The 24,768-nt window shown below is 46.5% G+C and overlaps 2 protein-coding genes across 7 annotated transcripts in view; one reads left to right on the top strand and one right to left on the bottom strand.

Annotated features, from left to right (window-relative positions):
- The window catches only part of GNAL (G protein subunit alpha L), a 143,652-nt gene extending 140,560 nt beyond the window's left edge, over positions 1 to 3,092 (top strand). For all 4 annotated transcript variants that reach the window (XM_059409166.1, XM_059409169.1, XM_059409168.1 and 1 more), the window contains one exon: positions 971 to 3,092. In XM_059409166.1, the coding sequence (XP_059265149.1) occupies positions 971 to 1,117 (147 nt within the window). In that variant the 3' untranslated portion in view covers positions 1,118 to 3,092. The remainder of the gene's footprint in view (positions 1 to 970) is intronic.
- A 92-nt stretch (positions 3,093 to 3,184) lies between these two features.
- Positions 3,185 to 23,291, bottom strand: MPPE1 (metallophosphoesterase 1). 3 transcript variants are annotated; one of them, XM_059409170.1, is made up of 11 exons: positions 22,971 to 23,291; positions 20,261 to 20,358; positions 16,354 to 16,712; positions 13,531 to 13,639; positions 9,287 to 9,390; positions 8,067 to 8,141; positions 6,209 to 6,317; positions 5,983 to 6,051; positions 5,766 to 5,888; positions 4,955 to 5,095; positions 3,185 to 3,989 (listed from the first exon to the last, which is right to left on the bottom strand). In XM_059409170.1, the coding sequence occupies exons 3-11, from the start codon at positions 16,620 to 16,622 to the stop codon at positions 3,807 to 3,809; spliced, it is 1,182 nt and encodes a 393-aa protein (XP_059265153.1). In that variant the 5' UTR covers positions 16,623 to 16,712; positions 20,261 to 20,358; positions 22,971 to 23,291; the 3' UTR covers positions 3,185 to 3,806. The 3 variants fall into 3 exon arrangements, with proteins under 3 accessions (XP_059265153.1, XP_059265155.1, XP_059265154.1); XM_059409172.1 differs by having other exon boundaries at positions 5,983 to 6,048; XM_059409171.1 differs by lacking the exon at positions 22,971 to 23,291 and adding an exon at positions 22,723 to 22,745.
- Between the last annotated feature and the right edge of the window lie 1,477 nt (positions 23,292 to 24,768).

The following is a 24,768-nucleotide window of genomic DNA, read 5'->3' as shown; positions in this document are numbered from 1 at the left end:
TCTGTCTTCGGCTCAGGTCATGATCTCAGGGTCCTGGGATCGAGCCCCACATCGGGCTCTCTGCTCAGCAGGGAGCCTGCTTCTTCCTCTCTCTCTGCCTGCCTCTCTGCCTACTTGTGATCTCTCTCTGTCTATCAAATAAATAAATAGAATCTTAAAAAAGGAAAAAAAAAAAAAGAGAGAGAGATCCTGTCTCCAAATGGTCACACTCAGAGGTGCTGGTGGTTAGGACGTCAGCATATGAATTGGTGTGGGGAGGACACCGAGAGCCATGACAGGCTCTCTCCACATGTGCCCACTTAGTTTCTCAGTGCACTGGGCATGTCACCCCAAGATGTCCTTATGAATCATGGCCAGCCATGCTTTTTCTCCTCTGGGAGAAAAGCCATGAACCTCCCACAGAACCTCCCACTGCTCACTAGAGGACACCCCCAGGAAACACTCAAGTTCTAGGTGGAGGAGGAGGCAGCGTGACCAATGTGCAATCCGCCTGGAACCACTAGTCATATGTGGATATTTAAACTTGATCAAATTTAATGAAAAAATCCATCTCTGTTGCATCAGCTAGTAATAGGGGCTCCTGTACTGACAAGGCAAATAGAGAATATTTCCATTATGCAGAAAGTTCTGTTTGATAGCGCTAGTTTAGGAGTGACCTTCATTTCTGGAAAATTCTACCCTGATTTCTCTCAGTGGCCATCTTTTAAAGGTGTTTCCTATCTCAACTGAACCCTAAGCTTCTGTGGGCAGAGGTAAGTGTGAGTTTCTTTGAGTTTCCAGCAGTGCCTACAGCTAAGTGTTCCTGTGTCAAACACACCACAACCCCAGATTCTCTTAACTTTGGTCAAAGAGTTGCCTAAATCCTTCTCCAAGAACTAATGGGGGTGGTGGCCTCAGTGTTCCCACGTACCCCATGGGCGCAGTAACCAGGGCCCCACCGCACAGACAGCTTTTCTTTCTTTTTTCGCAGAGGATCAGCACAGCCACAGGGGATGGTAAACATTACTGCTACCCACACTTCACCTGCGCCGTGGACACTGAGAACATTCGCAGGGTGTTCAACGACTGCCGTGACATTATCCAGAGAATGCACCTCAAACAGTACGAACTCTTGTGAGGCAGCCCTGGCGGGGAGGGGGGAAGGGGCGCGCCTTCTCGCACCTTCTCTCTGCCCGCCTGGCCTCCCCTGGCCATCCTGCCAGGTGGAGCATTTACTCCAGCACTGTCACCCCCAAGCCGTGGTCAAAAGTAGGCAGTTCCCAGTCTCATCCAGCTGCCACCTGTCCTGTTCTGTGTTCGCTCCTGTGTGACCACCAAGCCTCTGGCTACCTCTGTTCCCCTCGGGTTTGGTTTGTAGCTTTCCTCTTCACTGAGCACAACCTTCCCCAGCATCCCCACTTGTACCCATCTGTGTCACTGCAGTGGGGTGCTGCAGTGAAGTCTCTCTGGGCGAGGGCCCCTCTTATTCATCCACTCAGTGCTTTATTGATTCAGCAGGAGCTTGACAAATGGGGGAGCAATGGCCCTTTTTTCCAAATGATCAAGCACGATTTGTAGAAGCAGGGGAACGATACAGTCAGGTGGATAAGTGGCCTCCCTTTCGGAGCTGAGTCGGCCCAAGAGCGAGGCCAGACCTCAAGTCACAGAGTGGAGGGAAATCCTCTTTTCAGTCCTCTTTGAGTCACTGCCGACCTCAGGCATTACATTGGACCTACTTGGAGCCTTTTACATTTAGGCAGAAAACCTACCACATGCACCGCTGTCCTGTCTCAAAATGATTCTCTAGACTTTGATTATGCTTGGACAAGAGTCTCCTTCCATACCTTGTTGTTGTTGTTGTTGTTGTTTTATGGCTGGTTTATAGTAACTGTACAGACCACCAAATGTAATATTATTTTATATAACTCCTTCAAAAGTCCTTGTAGGTCTTTGTGCCTTGATTACGGCTCTATCTGTAAAGAAACCGTGTTTTTATCGTGAACAGCTAAATGTCAACATTACCTGCTGCTTGCTCTAAAAAAGAGAATGGTATCTGTAGGATTTAGAATATTTTATCAGGTTAGTGCTTTTAAAAATATCCTTGATTAAATATATATATACACACACATATATAATTATACACATGAATTAGTCACATCTTACAATTTTGTACCCACATCACAAGCTTCTTACAGAAACCAAGGATTTTCTTTTCCTCCAAACAATACCTTTTGAATTTTTGCAATTTAAAGACTTTTACAAGCCCTCTGAGTAGAAACAGGCCAAGCATTCCCTTAGTCGAAGCTTTTGCACCACTCACTTGACCAGTTTCTATTGTAAGCAAATAGCTAGAAGGAAACAGAGGACGTCAGTATCTGTGTCCAGTCTAAGAATCAAAGGATGGCATCTCCATTTGCCCCTTGAAGAAATATTACGAAACCTTTATTTGAAATGTGAAATGCAGAGCCAAAAACCTATGGCTGTTTCTCACACAGGAAAGACTTGCAAATGCAGCCTTATAAGTTATAGTATGGTACAAGATCTAGAAAGCAAGAATTACTATAGCAGTGATGCTTTACATGTTCTGTCCACAGCCAGGCTTGGAGGGCAGTTTTCTTGGGTCCAAGATAACCTGCAGAGATATCCAAAGTTCTATTTCAACAATACAAATCCAGAAGTGACAGCCTCACTGACGTCACTTCATTTCCTTTTAGTCTTTAATATCTTAAAGTTTACTCTGGAAGGCAGCATTTTATAATCCTTTATATTTTAGTATAAAGCGAGCACTTATAATCCTTTATAAATGCATCCAGATTTAAATTCGACTTTTCCAGGAAAGAGAGGATGACAACTTTCCAGATGATCGATCAGGGTAATAAACACATCATTTACATCAGCCTCACTCAATTCTGCACCTCTCATCCTTGTTGCGTAAAACCCTGATCTGAAATGAGACACATAAAGTGGCAATTATTTTCTTTCCGTTGCGCTTTCAACGTAGAACATGGAAGAACTCCAGAGCCATGCACCCCCCACGTGTGTCCAAAAAGCAAAGTTATGCACTTATGTACATTATTCCTCAGCAGTCCCCCTGGGACTAAGCTTCCTATTCAGAGACAGAGCCAGGCTCACAGAAGACACACAGAAAGAACACATTTTATCTGGTGGAAAATTATCAAAACATATTTATTTTTAAATACTATAAGCCACTTCCGAGTCCTTTTTTTCAAGTCCCTTTGGATCATGGACGGGCATTACATTCAGATTTTAACAGCCTGGTCTGCTGGAGAGAAAATTATCTTCTCTAAAAATCCGATTCCATGATTAGCACAGAAGTACAAAAGTCTGCAAAAACATATTCCTGCTTGTAACATCTGTACTTTTATTATTTTAAGTGTACAGCTTTATCATATATAATAGGAGTTTGTGGACCACTTCATAAGGGGACAGAAGCAAACCCAGTGTTTGTGCACATACAACCCTGAGTGTGTTCCCGGGCCGCCGGCTCCATCCTCGGGAAGGTAGGACAGCCTAGTGCATGCAAGTGATGACTTTAATAGCTTTTACATACTGTACAGACACGATCTTTGATTATACATATATTTGATAAAATGAGACAAGACTTGTTGTAGAGTACACGTTCCATTTTTATAGCATGAGAACAGTACCGTCAACTATTTATTCTGCAGGAATTTGCATCAGTGATTTACAGTTTCCGTGATGTGTATAAAGACCGCCTCCTTTGATCTCATCTCCCGTGAGCCCTGCCCAAGGTCCAGTTTCTTTGGCTTTATTACTTATGACGAAATACACAAGTCTCCTGCTCTTTACGTTGTCTTAAATTTTCTGAGCAGGTTCCAGCCAAAAAGAAAAGGTGAGGGCAGAAGTCTGGAGTGGACTAACAGGAGGACCACCAGGAGCGCAACGGCTACACAGTATGTGGCCAGAACGGTAGTCTCCTGAGGCAGGTAGCACTTGGCAAGGGCGTACTCTGTGGGCGTCATACTGCCCTGGAAAGGAAATGAGGAGGTTAATGCTGCAGCGAGAGCCCTCCCACAGTGCCACGCAACAGACTTAGACACAGTTGAGGCAAGGCAGCCATCTTGGTTGAGTCAGATGAGGCCAGGAAGTAGCTCTTCTCCCCAGAGGAAGGGGAACAGCCTTGGGCCTCCACAAGCCACCACCCACCAACTGGAAGCACTGGTGGAGACATGTAGGCAAGGCTCCCAGCGTGCTGAGTAGAGCTGAACCCTCCATTGAAACTAGCCCCTGGCACAGCAGGTCCCCCCCTATAATGCACTGGGCAACATGACAGAGATGCAAGACGCATGGAGACTTTACATCAGTGGGCACTGAGAAACAAGGATTACAAGGCCATTTCTCATGCCACTTCTGCAAATTAAGCAACCTGTTACCCAGAAATGCATGGGCCGGGGGCACCTCAGTGGTCTTTTCTTGTAAGTGTTTTTGCGGTGTGGACTGACACGGAGGAGTGGTCTCATTCACTTTGAACTTGAAAACATGAGGGTTTCCCTATCTTTTCATGAAGTAAAAGTAGCCACTAATTGAAGTGACATGTCAAGGGCACTTGCCAGAGCTGTAACGTTCTCCTGACATAAGACAAGATGATGGCGTCTGGCCAATGAAGACAGGCTCTGGTTTCCTTTGAAAATTAGACATGCAGAGCCTCCTATCTGAGGACCACACCAGGTCCGTGGGGTTGACGCATTCTGTAGGATGCCCAGCACCCACCTCACCCCCTCCAGGGCCATGCAGCGCTCACGCGTCCCCAGAGAGGCACGAGGCATGGGGAAAGGGGTCTGGGAATCAAACCAAGTGCACATGGGGAGGAGGGAAAGTTTGTATTCACAGCGTTTGTATGTTTTTACAGATTGCAGCAATTAAATAGTTGATTACTGTGTTGATTTCAATACTTCTATGCGAGCGTTCAGATGAAAATAAACGTTCACATTACCATGATGAAGCTGGGGTTGTTTCTGTTCCTCCAACTGAAAGATGGCACGCTGATCTCGGGGATTCCCGCCCCATGGAGCACCTCGCAGGCACTGTGCGTGTGGCCACTCAGGATGAGACGTGGCTGCAGCCACCAAAGTAGCTACCACACCCGGTGGGGTGGGGGAACACAGCAACAGGTGGTCAGTGCCTGCACAGAGTCTCCTCAGGGCGCAGCGACCAGCCACCCACTTATCTCATGAAGCTAAATATAAAATCCCTACTTGGTCGGGGGCTTTATCTTTTCCTTAACATCCTTTAATTGGCTGAGACCCTATCAAGAAGTAAGCTCAGGCTTTTAGGGAGACTCCGTCCATCTCTCAGATTTTATATTTTTACAAATATTTTTATAAATTTATTTTATATTTCTATTGTATGATATAGTGTATCATCCACTATACAAATATGTGTTTCTATAATATAAATATAGTTATAAACATATACGTAAGCTCACCTGAGTCAAGTCCCCCAAAATTAACTCTTAAATTCCATTCACATTTTCCAAACACATTTAAGGTTGAGAACAAATCTCAGACTAAAGAATAGCTGAGGATATTATTACTCACTTGATATTAGGAAATAGAATTACTGGGGGCAGGGGAGGAACCAAAGGAGGACATGAAAACCTGAGCCCCCATCCCCTCAACCCCCCACTCCTACCCCCCAAACCCCCCAATGCTCCACTCCCCCACCGCGCCTCCAAGTGTGCCAGTGGCTGTCCATGGCGGTCCGTCAGTCCCGTGGGTGGGTAGTCATCCCACTCCCCCGCAAACCTGCTGAGAGGCCTCCCGGGAAAGCACATCGTACCGCTCCTTAAAGGGGATGCCCCGCTCTTCCAGAGGTGCAGCATCCTCCCCAGAACAATTAGCATCGCTCCTCCGGTAAAGTGGGAAATGCTGCCCAGATATTAGAGGGTCAGATGTGAGCAGGGGGGCCTCCGGCCATTTTGGCCCAGATCCGGGGAGACGGAGCTGCGTGGTCCCCGCTCACCTGCAGGAGCACCGGGGCGGACACGGGCAGCAGCGGCACATCTTGGCAGGGGCCGGAGCCATGTTCCTGCTGGTGAAAAATTGGTTAACCTGGCAGAGCCAGCGTCCCTGAGCCCTGAGCGGTAGGAAAGGAAGAGGGAGCTGAGCGATGCAGGAAATACCAGGTGCAGTGACCGCCCCCGTAGAAGATGCCAGAACAGAAGCCCTGTGCCTTCAGGTGCTCCTACCTCACGGGAGCAATTCAGTTGGTGAGAAATTTCCAGGAGTTCAGCTTCTGCTTCAGAGCAGATGTGGCAGCCGTCCCCTTCCAGGGCAACGCTGTTGACCATCACGAAACTGAGGCAGAGGGAGCAAGCGGACAGTCAGGGCCCCTGGGCTTCCCGTGTCCGGACTCTGGCAGTTCTGCTCCCATGACACAAAAGCTGAGGGGCCACAGTGTGAAGAAACCCGTCCCAGAGCGGCCTGAAGCCTCAACTAACCTGTTTTAGGTTTGAGCTGACACTAAGAAGGCACCAGAGCGTTATACTGGGAGGGGAGCCTAAGACACAGTCAAAGGAGTTTGAACCTTGAGTGTGTGAGAAATCCCTGAACAGTGAAGCACAGGTCATCTTCACTAACATCTGTACACGCAGCAGACAGGGCAAGGCGGGGCGGGGAGAGGGTGCAATGGCCAGAGCTAACGCGTGCAGATGACCCCAAACCAGGATGTCAAGCCAGGGACGGCTGCCCTCTACAAACCACTTTACCTAGATCTGTACAGACTACCGTTAAACAGGCTTTTGTTTCTGACACACATATCAGCTGGGCCTGAAGAAGGCACCTGTCAGTAAACACTGCTTGAAATTTAAAGAATCTTAGCGATGGGGAGCGAACTAAATGATTTGAAATACGATCAGCGTGTTTCTAGTTTCTTAAACTCTATGCCTAAGGAAAAAGAACTGAAACTGTGCCCAGTCTTCATAGGACTCAGGAAAAGGAAGCTGCTAGAGACTCAGTACTACAGGTCAAGGGAGGGAAGGAGTGAGCATTGGTGGAGAACCCTTGACCTGGTATCTGGGAGTGTCACAGGTCATCTCTTGTGACGGACCCAGGGAGCTGCCATGGCCAAAGCCATGAGCGCCGGACACCCACAGGGGCCATGATCGAAAGAGGAAGAGCCTTCCTCTCCCATCTTTTCTCCCTCCAGTAGGTCTGCAACCAGAGCAACATGTACAGTCTTATCCACCACCCTGGGAACACACACCCACACATGACAGCATCCGGGGATGGCAGGAGAATGGCCACACAGAGGGGGAGCTCACGGTCTGAGGAAAGGGTGGGGAGGATTTGGTCTACAAATCAAGGCTGTGTCGGGGTGGCACACAGCTAAAGGGCGGTGAACATACCCGCCCCCAAATCCTGGGACAGCATACCCACGAGGGCATCCTTTATAAAGGAAAAGAAGTGCATTTTGAACAAATAAAAATAAGATCCTTTACGGAGTGGGTTGATGAATGTTCTAGCACCCAGAGACATGGCAGGCAGGAAGGGAATGCCCTCAGTGGCCAGGCAAAGTCATCAACTGGCCGGTCCACTTGCAGCTTGTTAAGGAACACCAGGCTGGTGACCCTGATGGTGACCATCAGGGAGGGAGGAGGCCTGAAATGGTACAGCAGGCCACACAGAGCCCAACTCCAACCCAGGACAATGGCTCCCTTAGAAAAAGAAGTCCAGTCTACGGCCATACCACCCTGAACGCGCCCGATCTCGTCTGATCTCGGAAGCTAAGCAGGGTCGGGCCTGGTTAGTACTTGGATGGGAGAAAAAGAAGTCCAGGGGCGCCTGGGTGGCTCAGTGGGTTAAGCCGCTGCCTTCGGCTCGGGTCATAATCTCAGGGTCCTGGGATCGAGTCCCACGCATCGGGCTCTCTGCTCAGCGGGGAGCCTGCTTCCCTCTATCTCCCTCTCTGCCTGCCTCTCTGCCTACTTGTGATCTCTCTCTGTTAAATAAATAAATAAAATCTTTAAAAAAAAAAAAAAAGAAAGAAAAAAAAAAGAAGTCCAAAGGAAGGAAAGGGCTTCCTAAGAATTTAGAAATAATACTCACTTTGTTCCCTTCCAAGAAAACAGCCTTTTGGGGTTGAAAACTTTCTCAAATCGTTTTATTTTGTATGTGCTCATCCTAGATTCAATTGTAAAAAGAAACATTTTTCAGAGCAAGCCATTTTAGGACCTCTTAAGAGTTAGCATAAACACAGGAAATAACTCGGGATCTGAGTGTTGGACTAGCCTTGTGAGGTGCGGGCTCCAGCCGGCCCAGGCTGTCGGGGCAAACCCTCCACCACTGAGTGACCACAAGCACTGGGGCAAGTGACTTAGTCCCCAGAGCCCCAGTTTCCTCACCGGCACAATGGTTAAAGTAACAGGACCATTAGAAAGATTAAATGAGTTGATATATGGAAGTAAAGTGCTTAGTTAGCCCTGATGTTTATAGCAAGATTATCCACAACAGTTAGACTATGGAAAGAGTCCATCGACTAACAAATAGATAAGAGGTGGTCTATAACCATGGAATATTACTCAGCCATCAAAAAATATGAACTCTTGCCATCTGCAATGACGCAGATGAAGCTAGCAAAATAAGACAGAGAAAGACAAATACCATGTGATTTTACTCATATGTGGAATTTAGTAAACAAAACAGATGAACATAGGAGAAAGGAGAAAAGAGAGAGAGGAGGAAGCAAACCCTAAGAGACTCTTCAATAGAGAACAAACTGAGGGTTGCTGGAGGGAGGTGGGTGGGGGATGGGCTAGATGGAGGATGGGGATTAAGGAAGACTCTTGTGACGATAAGCACTGGCGATACGTAAGTGATGAATCACTAAACTCTATTCCTGAAACCAGTATTACACCACGGGTTAACTAACTAGAATTCAAATAAAAATTTGGAGGAAAAAATAATACAATACTTAAAACTGACTGACACATCGTAAGCACTATGTAAAATACTATTTACAAAAGTCGAAATGGTCTTGTTTTCTGAGTCCCAAAGAAAATAATTGGTCATTAATTGTAAGCTTCAAGTTCATCACCCAAGGGCACAGACAAATCATTTATTCAACAGAGATTCATTAAAGGTGTACATTGTGCCAAGACAAAAATCTTCACCCTGTGGAGTTCATGCTCCTAGGGCTTCCATCTTTCAAGGACAACAAATGTCTGCGCCCTCCCCCAGCACAAATAAGGCTCTCACCTGAATGGTGGCAGGTTTAAAGCTCTAGTTAACGAAGCTCTCAGGGGGCAATGCTTCACTGAACGACTTACTGATAGTGGAAGCCAATGTCATGGTTGCCAGCAACCACCTTCAGCTGCACGTGACGTGGGTGTCTGAATATTTTCTGAAATCGCTGCACATCATCTGCCCAGGCCTATGGGGAAAATGGATCACTGCTGAGACCCAGAGAACCTATCTTCTCTGTGGCTAAAAAGAAAAAAATGCTCCCTATTCTGATGATGAGACATTAATTCCCCCTCCAAATCAGATGCCCAGAGAGTTAATGTAGAACTTAGAATGTCTTTTTTTTAACTTTTTTAAAATAGATTTTATTTATTTATTTGAAAGAGAGAATGAGAGAGAGAGAGACCACAAGATGGAGGAGGAGGGTCAAAGGGAGAAGCAGACTCCCTGATGAGCATGGAGCCTGATGCGGGACTCCACCCTGGGTCTCTAGGATTATGACCGGAGGCGAAGGTAGTCACTTAACGAACTGAGACACCCAGATGCCTTAGAACCTAATTTCTAATTCTATGTCACACTGCATTTTCTAAGACTTAATATTTCCATGATTTAATTTGATGCCAGCTTTTAATTCAATGGTATTCCCCCATATTAAAACATTAGATGGCAATTATATACCCATTATTTTAAGATCCCCTAAAAATATCCCCTGAAGCCCATGCATGGACCCCAGGTTAATAATCACTCCAGACTGGGACACACTGTGAGAACAGGCTTGTAGGAGATGTCCAGTAAATTCACGTGTCTCAACCAAAACAAAGATGAGCACATCCCTCATTTTATCATTTCCGTGTGGCTACCACTGTGGGAATGAGAACAGATAGAATGCAGAGGAAAGAAAGACAAAATCCAACAAATATTTCAACATTATTCGGACATTTACTTTAACTATTAAAGCTTGAGAATTATGTTTGTATCATTCTGGCTCTTATTAAGTCGAAAAACATCAACTGGACAGACACAGGAAAGACAATACGGAGTTGGAGAATAATCAACTTTATCCTAAGAGTTTTAAGTAAGGCCCAAACCAGAGAACCATGCTAGAGAGAAAGTTCAATACATTTACAAAAACTTCACTTTAACAGATAATATTTAAAGTTAAGATAAGATAAAAGCAGAATAACAAAGAATGAGAAAAACAAAAACAGGGGTGCTGGGCGGCTCAGTCAGTTAACAACTGCCTTCCACCCAGGTCAGGATCTCAGGCTCCTGGGATTGAGCCCCGTGTCAGGCTTCCTGCTCAGTGCAGGGCCTACTTCTCCTCTTCCCTCTGCCCCTCCACCCCCACTTGTGATTTCTCTTTCTCTCTCTCTCTCTTTCTCCCTCTCTCAGATAAATAAATACAAACTTTTTTTTAAAAAAAAGAAAAACATAAAAACATAAAATGCTACTCTCAATTTGTAAAAGCAACATATACATCCAACTTCATTTTATAACTACTTGCTTGTTAAATATACTATATCCATTATCTCATATTTAATTATGAGACCCTATAAACAGTGGCTTGCCTTTTTTTTAAAGATTTTATTTATCTGGGGGAGTAGTATGCAGAGGGAGAGGAAGAAGCAGGCTCCCGGCTAAGCAGAGAGCCTGGTGAGGCACTCAATCCCAGGACCCTGGGATCAAGACCTGCACTAAAAAAAGACACTTAACTAAGTCACCCAGGCACTCCAAACAGCAGGTTTCTAATCAGATCTGGACCAAGACTTTCTTTGTAAAGCTTTTGGATTATCCTGGGAAATGGCTTTTTTTTTTTTTAAGATTTTATTTATTTATTTGACAGACAGAGATCACAAGTAGGCAGAGAAGCAGGCACAGAGGAGGAAGCAGGCTCCTTGCTGAACAGAGAGCCCAATGCAGGGCTCGATCCCAGGACCCTGGAACCATGACCTGGGCCGAAGGCTGAGCTTTTAATCCACTGAGCCACCCAGGTGCCCCAAGAATGGCTTTTTAAAAAATCTCCCACCCCAGTGCAAACTGATGCAGTCACTCTGGGAAATAGTATGGAGGTTCAGTTAAAAACAGAACTACTCGGGGTGCCTGGGTGGCTCAGTGGATTAAGCCATTGCCTTCAGCTCAGGTCATGATCCCAGCGTCCTGGGATCGAGCCCCGCATCAGGCTCTCTGCTCTGTGGGGAGCCTGCTTCCTCCTCTCTCTCTGCCTGCCTCTCGCTGACTTGTGATCTGTCTGTCAAATAAATAAATAAAATAAATCTTTAAAAAAAAAAAAAAAAAAAAAAAACAGAACTACTCTACCACCCAGCAACTGCATTACTAGGTATTTACCCAGAGGATACAGACACAGTGATTCGAAGGGGCACCTGTACGCCAATGTTTATAGCAGCAATGTCCACAGTAGCCAAACTATGGAAAAAGCCCAGATGTCCAATGACAGGGGAATGAATAAAGATGTGGTACCCACACATATAAACACAATGGAATAGTACTCCGTCATCAGAAAGAATGAAATCTTGCCATTCGCAACAATATGGATGAACTAGAGGGTATTATGCTGAGCAAAATAAGTCAGTCAGAGAAAGACAAATAACCACGTGACTTCACTCATTTGGGAATTTAAGAAATAAAACAGAGGATCATAACAGAAGGGAAGGAAAAATAAAATAAGATGAAAACAGAGAAGGAAACAAACCATAAGAAAACTCTTAACTCTAGGAAACAAACTGAGGGCTGCTGGATGGGACGGGGGGTGGAGGGCATGGGGTAACTGGGTGATGCACACTGAGGAGGGCACGTGATGCAACAAGCACGGGGTGTTACATGCAACTGATGACCTCTGTTGCTGAAACTAGTAATATACTCTATGTTAATTACATTGAGTTTAATTTAAAAAAAAATTTTTTAAATATCCCACCCCAGAAAAATACTTCTAAAACCATTTATGACCAAACATTTTCATAAGCAGCAAAACAGCTTTTTTCTATTTTCCATTAATTCCAGGAATACAGTAAGTAAAATACTGGACAGTTAAAGTGAGACAGCCCTTCTCTTTGGTTATAGAAAGGCATATGTCACCACAACACCCAGATGGAGTCCCCTGAAGGCACAAGAACCTCACACCAGGTCCCTGAGACTCCTTCTCCTAAGAGGGGGGGTGCCTGGGAGGCGCAGTCTGTTAAACATACAAATCTTGATTTCGGCTTAGGTCATGATCTCAGAGTTGTGAGATCAAGCTCCATGTTGGGCTCTGCACGCTACACAGAGTCTGCTTGAGTTACTCTCTCCCTCTCCATCTGTTCCTCCCCAGCTCACTCTCTGTCTAATAAATTTAAATTAAAAAAAAAAATTAAGAAAAGGAGGGTAGCAGTCACATTTATAGCACAATTCTCATAATTTCATGGCTAAGTAATCTAGTGTAAAGTCAAATTACATTTCAATATGTATTTTATAATTTTGGTGACAAGCGAATTTACGCACCTTGCCTCTTTTTCCCTTTCCCGAGAGGCTCATGGGAATTTGCATTCCAGCAAAGCCAGTTCTGACTTATCTACCTGTTTCCTACGTAAACAGATACAGTTGACAGTCAAACAAGTTTGAACTGCGTATATCAGCTTATACATGGACTTTTTTTTTTATAAAGACAGTTGAGTACTGTAAACGTATTTTCTCTTCCTTACGATTTTCTTAGCAACATTTTCTTTTCTCTAGCTGACCTTATCCTAAGATTACAGAATAGAATACACGTAACATGTAACATACAAGCTGACTGTGTTATCAGCAAGGCTTCCAGTCCACGGTGGGCTACTGGTAGTTAAGTTTTGGGAGAATTCCAAAGTTATACAAAAATTTTTGACTGCACAAGGTCAGCATCCCTAACCGGCATGGTGCAAGCATCAACTATCTATGATTAGCCAGCCTAACTCAAGACTGGCAGGAGATACGGACCCTAACAATCATCAAGATAGACTACATGTGGGGCACCTGGGTGGCTCAGTGGGTTAAAGCCTCTGCCTTCGACTCGGGTCGTGATCCCAGGTCCTGGGATTGAGCCCCACATCGGGCTCTCTGCTCAGTGGAAGCCTGCTTCTCCCTCTCTCTCTCTGCCTACTTGTGATCTCTGTCTGTCAAATAAATAAATAAAATCTTAGAAAAAAGAAAGAATTTAAAAAAAAAAAAAAAAAAGACTACATGTGTTTAATGTTGGTGCTGAGCAAAACCTCCAACCCTCCCGGATACTGCTTCATGGGTTTTCTGGGCTGCCTGCCCTGGACCCTCAAAGCAGGATTAGGGTGGCTGGATCACGGGGCCCTACCTGGGGGGAACTCCACTTCCCTTCATCAAAGATGTCCCCTAGAATGAAGACAACTTCAGGCTGCAACAACCACAGAGCCGTCTGGAAAGCTCTCTCCATTTGCCATTCCCTAAGGTCAACAGAGAAAAGCACAGCATCAGTTTCTTTCTTATGTGCAGCCTAGATCTGTCTTACGGGCCATTTAAAAAAGTCAACCAAATGGCCCCATTCTCCTTCCACAGCCTCACCCCTGCATTCCCTTCCCACACTAGCAAGGGTCAGAGTCCACGTGTGATTCAGTGTAGGAAATAAAGGGTCTGAGGGAGAGTCGGGCTGCCCCACCCATGCATCTTAAAAGCTGACTTCCCCCCAACGTGGCACACACAGATCAGACGCCACACTGCACCCCAGAGGCCATCCCTCAGTCATAACAAGCCCCAAAGTTCAGGGAGAGCTCAATGCAGCTTCCAGACACTCAGTGTAGACTGAGTTGACACCCCAGAGAGGAGAGGATAGCATCTGCCTCAACTTCCACTTCTTGAAGGACCTCAACTTCCTACCTGCCTTCAGAATTGGGGGAAGATAATGGGAGAATCAGACTAGCCAATACCGAGACTATAAATGCTGCAGACTTCAGATATCCAAGGAATCACCCCATAGGTAAGACAAGTCAATGAAAAGAGTCTGGAGGGAGCTTGGGTGGCTCAGTCGGTTAAGCATCTGCCTTTGGCTCAGGTCATGATCCCAGGGTCCTGGGATCGAGCCCCACATTCAGCTCCCTAGCTCAGTGGGGAGTCTCCGTCTCCCTCTGCCCCACCTTCCCCCCTCAGCTCGTGCTCTCTTTCACTCACTCTTTCTCTCAGATAAATAAAATCTTAATTAAAAAAAAAAAAAAAAGCCTGTGCTCTTGAACCTGACAGGCAATGGCTTAACACCCCGGCTCCACCCATAACCCCCTGTACGGCCTTAAGAACGTCACCCACTCCCTCTGATTCCTATTCTTCGTTGGTGAGCAGGAATTGTAAAACTTTCTCTCACAGGGCAGTTAGTAGGAGTTCAAACGTCCACGCTTTCTCGAACCACCCTCCCCTCTCCCTGACCGACTCTGACCCATGTCATTCTCCTAAGGAGAATTCTTCCCTCCTTTTTAAGGCATCATCCCAGCTGTTTCTCCCCTGCCAAAGGGGACTGTGACGTCCCGGGGCACAAATAGGGAAAGGTAATTTGAGGTCAGCAAGGACCATCCAGGCCCCACGTAAACTGCTTGCTGCATGTGCACCACCTTCACTCAAGATACCCCCAAAATTCAGTGCTGTTTTTCTCGATGAATGTAATTCACCCTGGAGAAGAAAGATCTAGAAACAGCAGCAACAATGGACAGGGAAGAAAGCTCAACTGGTAAGGTCCAAATGGAAGCAAAGGAAGTCTCACCCTGGCCCTTATCTCGTGCCTCCTGTGGTTTAAAACTCTTGAGTACAGAAGGACGGCAGCCCCTCCAGCTTTCCTTTTTCTGTCTGTCTTGCTTCTCACCCCTGGGGACGTTATACCTCTTCCCCCTCCCACTCAGCATAAGGTTCCTCCATATCCAGACTACTCCAAGGATATTCCTGCTCGCAAGGATAAAGACCTGTTTAGAGATGATGAGGAAAAGGGGTCAGGGTGGAGGGGCCTCTAGGGGAAAGAAGAGAGCTTGGCTGCCATGATGGCTGAAAGCCCCATCAGTCACCATCAGCCAGAAGGTAGACGTATCCATCCACAGAGGAACGGAGAAACAAAACATGGTCTAAATATACAACATCATTATCCCTCCGCCTTAAAAAGGAAGGAAATTCTACCACATGCCCCAACACGGATGGACCCAGAGGACATTCTGCTCAATGAAATAAGCCAGACACAAGAGGACAAATACTGTATGACTCCACTTGTATGAGGTCCCAGAGGAGTCAGATCTATGGAGACAGAACAGCATGGCGGGCGCAGGGGCCAGGAGAACGGGGAATGGGGAGTCAGTATTTAGCAAGGACCAAGTTCCAGTTTGGGAAGAAGAAAACGTTCTAAAGCTGGCTGGCAGGGACGGCTGCCCAACACTGTGAATGTACATGATGCCACTGAAATATACAAAATAAAATAAATATAAACATCTGGAATAATTAATAAATAATATATATAAATATTATATATAATAATAATTTATATATAAATTATTTATTTATATATAAATAACTGTTGACCATGGTAACTTTCATATTATGTGTATTTTACCACAATTAAATTTTTTAAAAAGAATTCTGATGGGAAAGCAGGTGGACTCTGCTTGGGCCGGTCTAAGTTGGACAAATAGGACCTGATCCTCTCTCCAGAGTGACAGCCACAGACCTGCTCGGCTCCAGCTGCCCAGAGCGGGCAAAAACCGAGTGGGCTCCAAATGACACCCCAGTGGCTGCGAGAGGGGACCACCACCAACCCAGGTATGTTTCCTCCACTGCCCAGGGAAAGGGGAAGCCAACCTTGGCCCACCACACCCGCGTGCCAGACCTTGCTGGGGGAATTTTCCTCACACAGCCTGTGAAGTCTCTGGTATTAACCAGTTACAAACAAGGAGGCAGAGACAGGCTTGGAGAGACACTAGGAACTTGTCCAAAGTCGCAAGACTCTAATCCAGACATGCCTTCCAAGTCCTGGGTCCTTAAAAATAAGAGAGGCTCTGCCAACACTATGTTCAAGGAAAAGTCAAAGGGCCCATGTCTCTCTTTGAGAGGAAAATAACTAACGACAAGCCTGACCTAGAAGGAGAGGGATTCGCCTTTGGTAAAATTTCAGAAGGATTCCTGATTGTAGCCCTACCTTCGTAATTTGTCTAGCCAATGGCCTCGTACTTCCCCAAGCAAGTGGGTATCAGCCAAAAACATGGCTTTCAAAGTCTTTTGTCCACTCTCATGAGCCGGAGTTTTCACCTCAGGCCAATCACATCGAAAGATCACCAAGTAATAGATTAAAAATTCACAAAATAGAACCATGGCAAAGACAACAGCAGTGAGTTTCAACAGCAGGAAACTCCTTCTCTTGAGCAGACACAGATCCTGGTTTCCAAACCCCGGCCTGATTGGAGCCATGTCTCCTGCCCAGGAGTCGCCAGCATCCAGGAGTGAAATCCATCAAGAACTGACCGCGAGAGAAGTGTGGAATCTTGGGTAAGGCGCAACCTGCGGGGAAAACAGAAAACAGAAAGGATCGGATTACGTTTCTTAACACTGCCATAAACTCTCCTTCTAGTAAGAACTATTAAGTTACTGAATCCCACCGATATTCCCGAATAAATGAAGTGTCCAGTACTTGTACGAGGCTAGTAAGTCAGATTACACTGTAAGAATGATCCTCCCACAGGGGCGCCTGGGTGGCTCAGTGGGTTAAGCTGCTGCCTTCAGCTCAGGTCATGATCTCAGGGTCCTGGGATCGAGTCCCACATCAGGCTCTCTGCTCAGCAGGGAGCCTGCTTCCTCCTCTCTCTCTCTCTCTGCCTGCCTCTCTGCCTACTTGTGATCTCTCTCTGTCAAATAAATAAATAAAATCTTTAAAAAAAAAAAAAAAGAATGATCCTCCCACTAACATGATAAAGTTTGACTACCACTTTGGAAGTCATTAAATAAGAATCTACCCAAAGGATGTTAAAGTAGGACACATAATGGAACAGTCGACAAATATTAGTAAGTGTAACGTGATTCCCAAAACTTGACTCCCACGTGCCTGACCTTACAAAATCAACAGGCCAAGAACCCCCTGTATCGTGTTGCCTCTGGTGTGAATTCCTCACTTTTCCATATCGTTTTCTACAGAAGAACTGAATATTCACAATGTGCTTTAGGAATGCAAGGAATACATGCCACTCTGGGCTCAGAGGCCGGGGTCTCCCAGAGCCCCCCATCTGTCAACATGGCAGCTGGGTTATATGTTTCCATGAACGTGGGTTTTCATCTGCATATGAGCCTTAAAATTCGGGATGGCCTTCGGTTAGGAGACATCTGTGGGTAGTGGTTTCTCAATGGGAAACTTAAGGTAGTTATGGATTCTTCTGAATCATAAATGAGGTTTGTTTCCTATTTAAAAAAAAAAAAAGCAGCCACTTTTTGACACATCTGAAGAGCAAGGCTGGCATGAGGATGACCTGAAATGGACTTTAAGAAGTGACATGCTGGGGGCACCTGGATGGCTCAGTGGGTTAAGCCTCTGCCTTCGGCTCAGATCATGGTTCCAGGGTCCTGGGATCGAGCCCCGCATCAGGCCTTCTGCTCGGCAGGGAGCCTGCTTCCCCCTCTCTCGCCACCTCTCTGCCTACTTGTGATCTCTGTCTGTCAAATAAATAAATAAAATCTTTAAAAAAAAAAAAATTACTGAAGTTCCTCACCTTAGGCTCCAGACAAGGATCTTAAAGAGCAGTGACCTGAAAGCTGCAGAGAACTCATCTGGAAGAAGCTCGAAAGTCTCTCAGTGGAGGTGTGGAGGAACACTGACCACAGATCCTCACTGAGCCCATAAATATAGAAAATCCCTTTCTGGGGGGGATGCTTTTCTAAGATGAATCCAGGAAACTTCATATGGTTGATTGACAGGCAAGGACTCAAGAACACACTTCTCCTGTAGGGTCCAAAATAATCTCCACAAAATTCAGTTTCCAGAACTTTCCACATTTGCACATAAGCCTGAGTCCCTATAAGAGTAGGTAGCTTACGGCACGGTGGCATTCTATATAACAACCAACCATCGAGATATGGAAAATTTTTTAACTCTTACCTAAAGAAAAAAAAATGGAGGCAAACATGTATTTTGAGCCTTTAACAGAAGTTTAAAACATAACCTCAGAATTGAAAGTGATAAATGATGGATGCCCTTCCGGCTCCCCACAATGGGGCACTGACAGCTGTCGGCTCTAGCACTGGGTCCTCACCTGGTCTGTGGCTTTTTGGAAAAGAAGAAATGTCAGGATCATAGGGCAGGAATGGCTCTGGGCCCAAGTGGTCACCCCTCCTCTGCCTGTTCTCCAATGGTGGTGTTTACAGTAAATACTTGATTGAAGAGGCAACAGGATACGAATGCCAGATTGTAACTGTGTCCTTTCAGATCAAGAGGTCAAAGGCAGCTGTGCACGTAATCTGGGATCCAACGCTCTTCCTGCAGTTCTACTCCAAACATCCACACTACCTTCATCAAGCGCGTCCGGCCACCAGTGACCACATGCCACACCCTGCCCTTGTCCCTAGAACCTCCTCGCCACCTCGGTTTCTCGAAGGACAGACAACGCGTGCCCCATAACGGGAATCACTGGACACTTTATCTTCCCATTGGGGACATATTTGAGAGGGAAAGTGGCATTAAAGATAAAAAACAGGGCAGTGGTGCAAACCATGACGTCTTCAGGTTACTCTGGCTTGATTCCACCCCGTGAGGCTAGCACTTAACTGAATGCCGGTGGGGAGAAAGTTATGCGTCTGTCTCCTGCTATCACCCATCTATCAGCACTCAAAGTCCAGAATGTGGTATAAATGCCCCTAGTAACCATTCACTGGGGAGACCAAGGACAGGGACCCTCTCTTAAAAGAGAGAGACCCTCAAAGGACTCATGAATACATTTCTTGATACCATCTCATTTCCTTTGGTTTGATTCAATCAAATGTATCAGAAGCAACCATATGGCTTTACTATCTTTCTTTTAAAAGGCCCAAGAGTGTTCTGAAATCCTAACCACAGCAGGTGAAACTTCCCCCAAACCCTCCTGTTTCCTCAGGCTTTAGAGGATGAGGGGAAGAGGAAGGAGCCCAGCCTTCTGCGGCCCGCCCTACAATTCTCTTAACATGCACACCTTTGCTCTTTAGAGGCTCTGAGCTCCCTGAGCTGAAAACCAGAAGATGACTTCGTAATTGCTCCTCTACACCCACTTCCTTTAATCTAAGAAGCCGGTTTCAGCAGTGGTAACTAAGATCCAGAAAGCGGAACACGACCAGGGGAGAGGAGCAGCCTGGAACCAGGCAGGCCCAGGCTGCAGTCCAAGTGCAGCACACAATGGGGGGTCAGGGGTTGAGGGGACTCAAAACTGCAGTCCCAGGGCACCTGGGTGGCTCAGTGGGTTAAGCCACTGCCTTCGGCTCAGGTCATGATCTCAGGGTCCTGGGATCGAGTCCCGCATCGGGCTCTCTGCTCAGCAGGGAGCCTGCTTCCTCCTCTCTCTCTCTCTGACTGCCTCTCTGCCTACTTGTGATCTCTCTCTGTCAAATAAATAAATAAATAATCTTAAAAAAAAAAAAAAAAAAAACTGCAGTCCCCCAGCTTCCCTGGACCCTTGGGAACAGGACGGGACCCACAGAGACAAGCCAGGGCGTTGTACTCACAGTCGGTCGGCCCAGCTCTCCGCCAACCCGGCTTCCCAGTACCTTTGATCCCACTGAGGCTGGGCCTGGCCTCTGTCACCAGGCTGACAGCTCAGATAAGGAGGGTGAACCAACAAAAGGTTGGGGAAGTCCTTGCCCTTCCTTCCAGCATCTGCGTTCTTTTTTCCATAAAGATATATATATAAAAAAAAAAAATACCCTACACAAAGCCCTTCAACCAGAGGACTAAGAATAAAGAAAGGGAAGGAAGAGGGAAGGTAGGACGGAAGGAGGGAGTGGAGGAGGAGGGAGGGGATCCATTCTCTCCCCAGAAATGGCAGAGCCAGGCCAGCGTGCCAGGCACACACCAGGTAAGGAAACACCGCTCCTACCTTAGGGTGGCTTCCATATGGGTATCAAGGGACCTTCTCTTTGTGCTCAGGCTGACCTCAGGGACAGCACCTCTCCTTCATTTTCTGACGCAGTTGACCTGTGGAAAGAGCACGCTGACTGCTAGGAATTGGGAGCAACGGCCATTTCCAGCACCGGGACAGTCACGGCACAACAGAGCCTACCTCTTTCGGCAGGAAAGAGGAAAACCTCTCTAGAGAACCAGCCACTTCCCCCTCTTCAATATTTTATCCTAGGTTACGATACCCACCAGCAGCAAAGAGCTATGCTGAACCAGAAAAAGCCCAACCTACAGCTTGGCTCTGTGACCTTGGGCAAGCCACTTACCCTTTCTGAGCCTCATAATTGGGGTCACAGTACCTGCCTCCTCTGCTATCATGGGATTGCTAGAAATGATGCTCACCAACTGTTTGAGCAAAGCTCTTTCCAGGAGGCAAGTGTGGCAGGATTCGATTAGAGAGCAAGCCTTCCAGTCTGGGGAGTTCAGAAGCAATGGGACTTGATTCAAACAGCCATGGGAGGAGGGAAGGGGGAGAATGAAGCCCAGCAGAGAATAAAGGCCAGAAATCGGAGAGCATCTAGAAGCTGTGGCCATTGTTCTCCACTCATTTACTGAGTTGGACTAATACTTGACATCCCAAGTCCCTAGACCCTCTGCTCACTAAATGTAAACCTGAACTTTTATCTCAACCATAATAAGCAGGTTAAGGACTTAAAATCCCCATAGCCACACAGCCCGAATAACTAAAATGCTACTCTATCTTCCATGTCTAGGCTCTTACAGGCCAAAGGAGAGAAACTAGGTTCTTTCCAAGAATGATAGGAGGGTCCGGTCCTTCATCGGAGCACTGTGGAGCACTCTACCCAGGCCGGAATATGGAGAGCTCTTCTGCCAGCTCTTCCTGCCTACTCAATGAATACATGAGGGAAAAAATGTGTTTATCCATCTTTTATCACTAGACGTAAAACTAGGCCATGAGTGGCTTCAATAAAGACAATATTCTGTGTGTGTTGCCTTCTTGTGGTTAAGTGACTAAGAATTCTGTCCATATTAGACACTTAACTTTGCATTAGCAAGTTTGGGATTAAAAAGCAAAATTACTAAAATGTTACTGTTTTCACACACACACACACACACACACACACACACGACCTGAGGTGAATCTGTCAATTTTATTGAGCTCATCAAATACCAGCAGGAAAAATTTACAGGCCTCCCAACACTGTGTGTCCTGGTCATGAGAGAAAACATCTTTCTTACTGCACTAGTCTGTAAGCTCCCTAAGTTAGGGACCCTACCTGGTCCATCCTCACATCCCCCCTCTGCTTGCACCCAGGATCCTGCCTGCAAACAAGTGATGATAAACCTCTGTGGAGCGAACAGCCTACATTTATTCTTACTGTCCCAAACCTTTTAGAGTTACAAACATATATTATCACGCCTTTGGTCTTTAAATGCTTCACAGTCTCCAGCCATAGAAGCAGGAGGAACAAATGGAGAAGATGTTCTGTTCCCCTTGGTCAGAGGGCCAGGCTACAGAAAAATAACTGACATGTTATTGTTCAAGAATAGCTCTTTTAAATTATAGCATAAAATATTAATATATAATACATGCATGCCACATTGTTCTATATTGCCTAATATATAAAAATAGCAGCTGCAATTCCTAACTAGGAACAAAATATTTTATCCAGTGTCTGAGTTTTAACTTCAAAGCCACCATTAAATATCTAAATTCCCTCCACCCAAAAACAGCATTAAAAAATGTTTAATATGGGTGCCTGGGTGGCTCAGTGGGTTAAGCCGCTGCCTTCGGCTCAGGTCATGATCTCAGCGTCCTGGGATCGAGTCCTGCATCGGGCTCGCTGCTCAGCAGGGAGCCTGCTTCCTCCTCTCTCTCTCTGCCTGCCTCTCTGCCTACTTGTGATCTCTCTCTATCAAATAAATAAATAAAATCTTAAAAAAAAAATGTTTAATATGCCCCGACCTATACAGTTTGGCCTCTTACTTGTCCATTATCTTCAATATACTCCCAGTGTCAACCATGGCTATTCGAATGTTAAATGTTCCACCTTAAATAAGACGGATTTGATTTTTTATTTTTTATTTTTTTTTTTTTTGGTCAAGCTTCATCAGTAAATCAGAAAATGAGAGGCGCCTACGATTTAATACCCGGGCCTTAAGTAATCGTCACTCTCCAGCCAATAAAGTGACTAATTCCCAGAACCCCGTGTTTTTCAATCAGCTAACTCTCAATCCTAAAAAGGCGAGGGGGTTCCAGTTTGCAGCAACAAGAAATAGCAATGAACCTAGAAGCCTAAATATTACAGCACGGTCGTTAGAATCCTCGGAGAATCCTGCTTGCAGTGGGCGGCCAGCCACCCAGAGAGGCAGATCGGAAAGTAAAGCCTCCCGGGGGGAGCCTGGCCCCCATCACTTCACCTGTCCTCCGGCCCGCGGGGCGTTCCCGCCACTTCCGGTTTCCGCGCACGTGGCCCAGCGGGTACCCCCCCTCCCTCTCCCCCTCCCCCCACGCCGTCGTCCCTGGCACCTTGGGCGGGCGGGCGACACCGAGTGGCTGCGAAGATCTCGGCCCCGCCCCAGGCCCCGCCCCCGCCGCGCCGAGGCGGAGACCCCCGCTGGCCTCCGCCGGCGTCCCGTACAGTGGCTGCCAGAAAGCAAAACCTTACCGTCGGCGGTATCTTCCTCAACGATTCGGCTGTTCGTGCCAGCCTCACTGTCTTCTAGACGTTCTTCTCCGCTCAAGGCCTTAGCGCCGCGGCTCCCTGCATCCCCCGCCGAGCAACGTCCGAGAAGGCGCCGCAAGCTGTTGGCGCCCGGCAGGGGGCAGGCCGGCCGGTGCGGATCGGGGCGGCCCCGGCGCCCGGCTCGTGGTCAGGGCGGCCCCGAGTTCGCTTCCCGAGTGCACGGCCGCGGCTCGAGGCGGGCTCCACGAGCCTTCGGAGCGCCCGGGCTCGGCGTCCCAGGCGCTGGGGGCGGGGCGGCAGGAAGCCGAGTCGCGGGACCTCCGCGCGGCGCCGACAGGTGGCGCTGTGTGACGGCTCGCTCCGGCCTCCTTCCCCGAGTGCCGCGCGGCTCGGCTTCACCTTGCTTGATCTTCTCCAGGTCGGACAAGTGCCTCCGGGGAGTGTGTGATGAGTTTATTGGGCCTTGCTTTCTCTTTTTCTTTTTCTTTTTTTTAACCAGTGTTACTTAGTATAATATGACCTGGTCTAATTTCCAAAGAGCTTTCACATCCATTACTTAAAATAATCCTCAAAATAACCGTGTAAATCAAGAGCAAGAAACTCATTACCCCGCGTTACGAGAAGTAAACTGAAGCCCGAAGCAGTAACACACAGGGCTTCCAACCAACCGGTTCTAGCATATTTTTGCACATCTATGAGTATAGTTGATAAACGGAGATATAATAGAAATCATATAGAAAGCAACCAGCAAAATGCCGGGTATCTAGGAAGCAAGCAGTAAATCGTAGTATTATTATTAATTAAGAATATTGTAATATTTTCAAATACGTCCAGATGAACAATTTTACCATCACAAAAAGTGGGACAGTGTATGTGCACCAACACGATGCAATAGGAAGTATGCAGGATTGACTGAAGTATTCCTGTTGACGAGAAAAGCGAAAGAAAAAACAAATGTGAATCCTGGTAAAGCCTGTAACTAACTCCAAGCTTAAGGAACTGTAGGAACCAGTGAACAGGTTAAATCACGTCACCAGGAAACAACCAGCTGGATCCAGAATGTGCAAGTTCTACAGACCAAATGACCTAACTTCTTAATTCAACAAATAAACAGCATCAGAAAAAAAAGGAGAGAAGAGAGGGAGATTTGTTACAAAGCAGGCCTGAGACACATTAGCCAAATGCAAGTTTGTGAGCCTTCTTTGGTTCTTAAGACAAAACTATTTTTAAAAACAAAACCAAAAACACCCAAAGATTGGGGAATGCCTGGGTGGCTCAGTTGTTAAGCGTCTGCCTTCGGTTCAGGTCCTGATCTCAGAGTCCTGGGATGGAGCCCTGCATCAGGCTCCCTGCTCAGAGGGAAGCCTGCTTCTCCTTTGGCTGGGACCGTGCTTCTCCCTCTCACACCACTCCCCACCCCAGTGTTCCCTCTCTCGCTATGTCTCTTTCTGTCAAAATAATTTTTTTTATTTTTTTTAAAGATTTTATTTATTTATTTGACAGACAGAGATCACAAGGAGGCAGAGGCAGGCAGAGAGAGAGGAGGAAGCAGGCTCCCCGCCAAGCAGAGAGCCCAATGCAGGACTTGATCCCAGGACCCTGAGATCATGACCTGAGCCGAAGGCAGTGGCTTAACCCACTGAGCCACCCAGGCACCCCATTCAAATTAATTTTTAAAAATAAATAAATAAAGATCAGGAAACCTGGGTATGGAATGGATGTTAAATGCCACTAAAGAATTATTGGAGATTTTGCTATGATAATGCTATTGTGGTTATTG

The sequence above is a fragment of the Mustela nigripes genome, chromosome 8, assembly GCF_022355385.1.
Source record: "Mustela nigripes isolate SB6536 chromosome 8, MUSNIG.SB6536, whole genome shotgun sequence".
Taxonomy (NCBI): Eukaryota; Metazoa; Chordata; class Mammalia; order Carnivora; family Mustelidae; genus Mustela; species Mustela nigripes.
The sequence above is the reverse complement of the archived record's forward strand: the minus strand, read 5'-3'. Positions and strand labels throughout refer to the sequence as shown.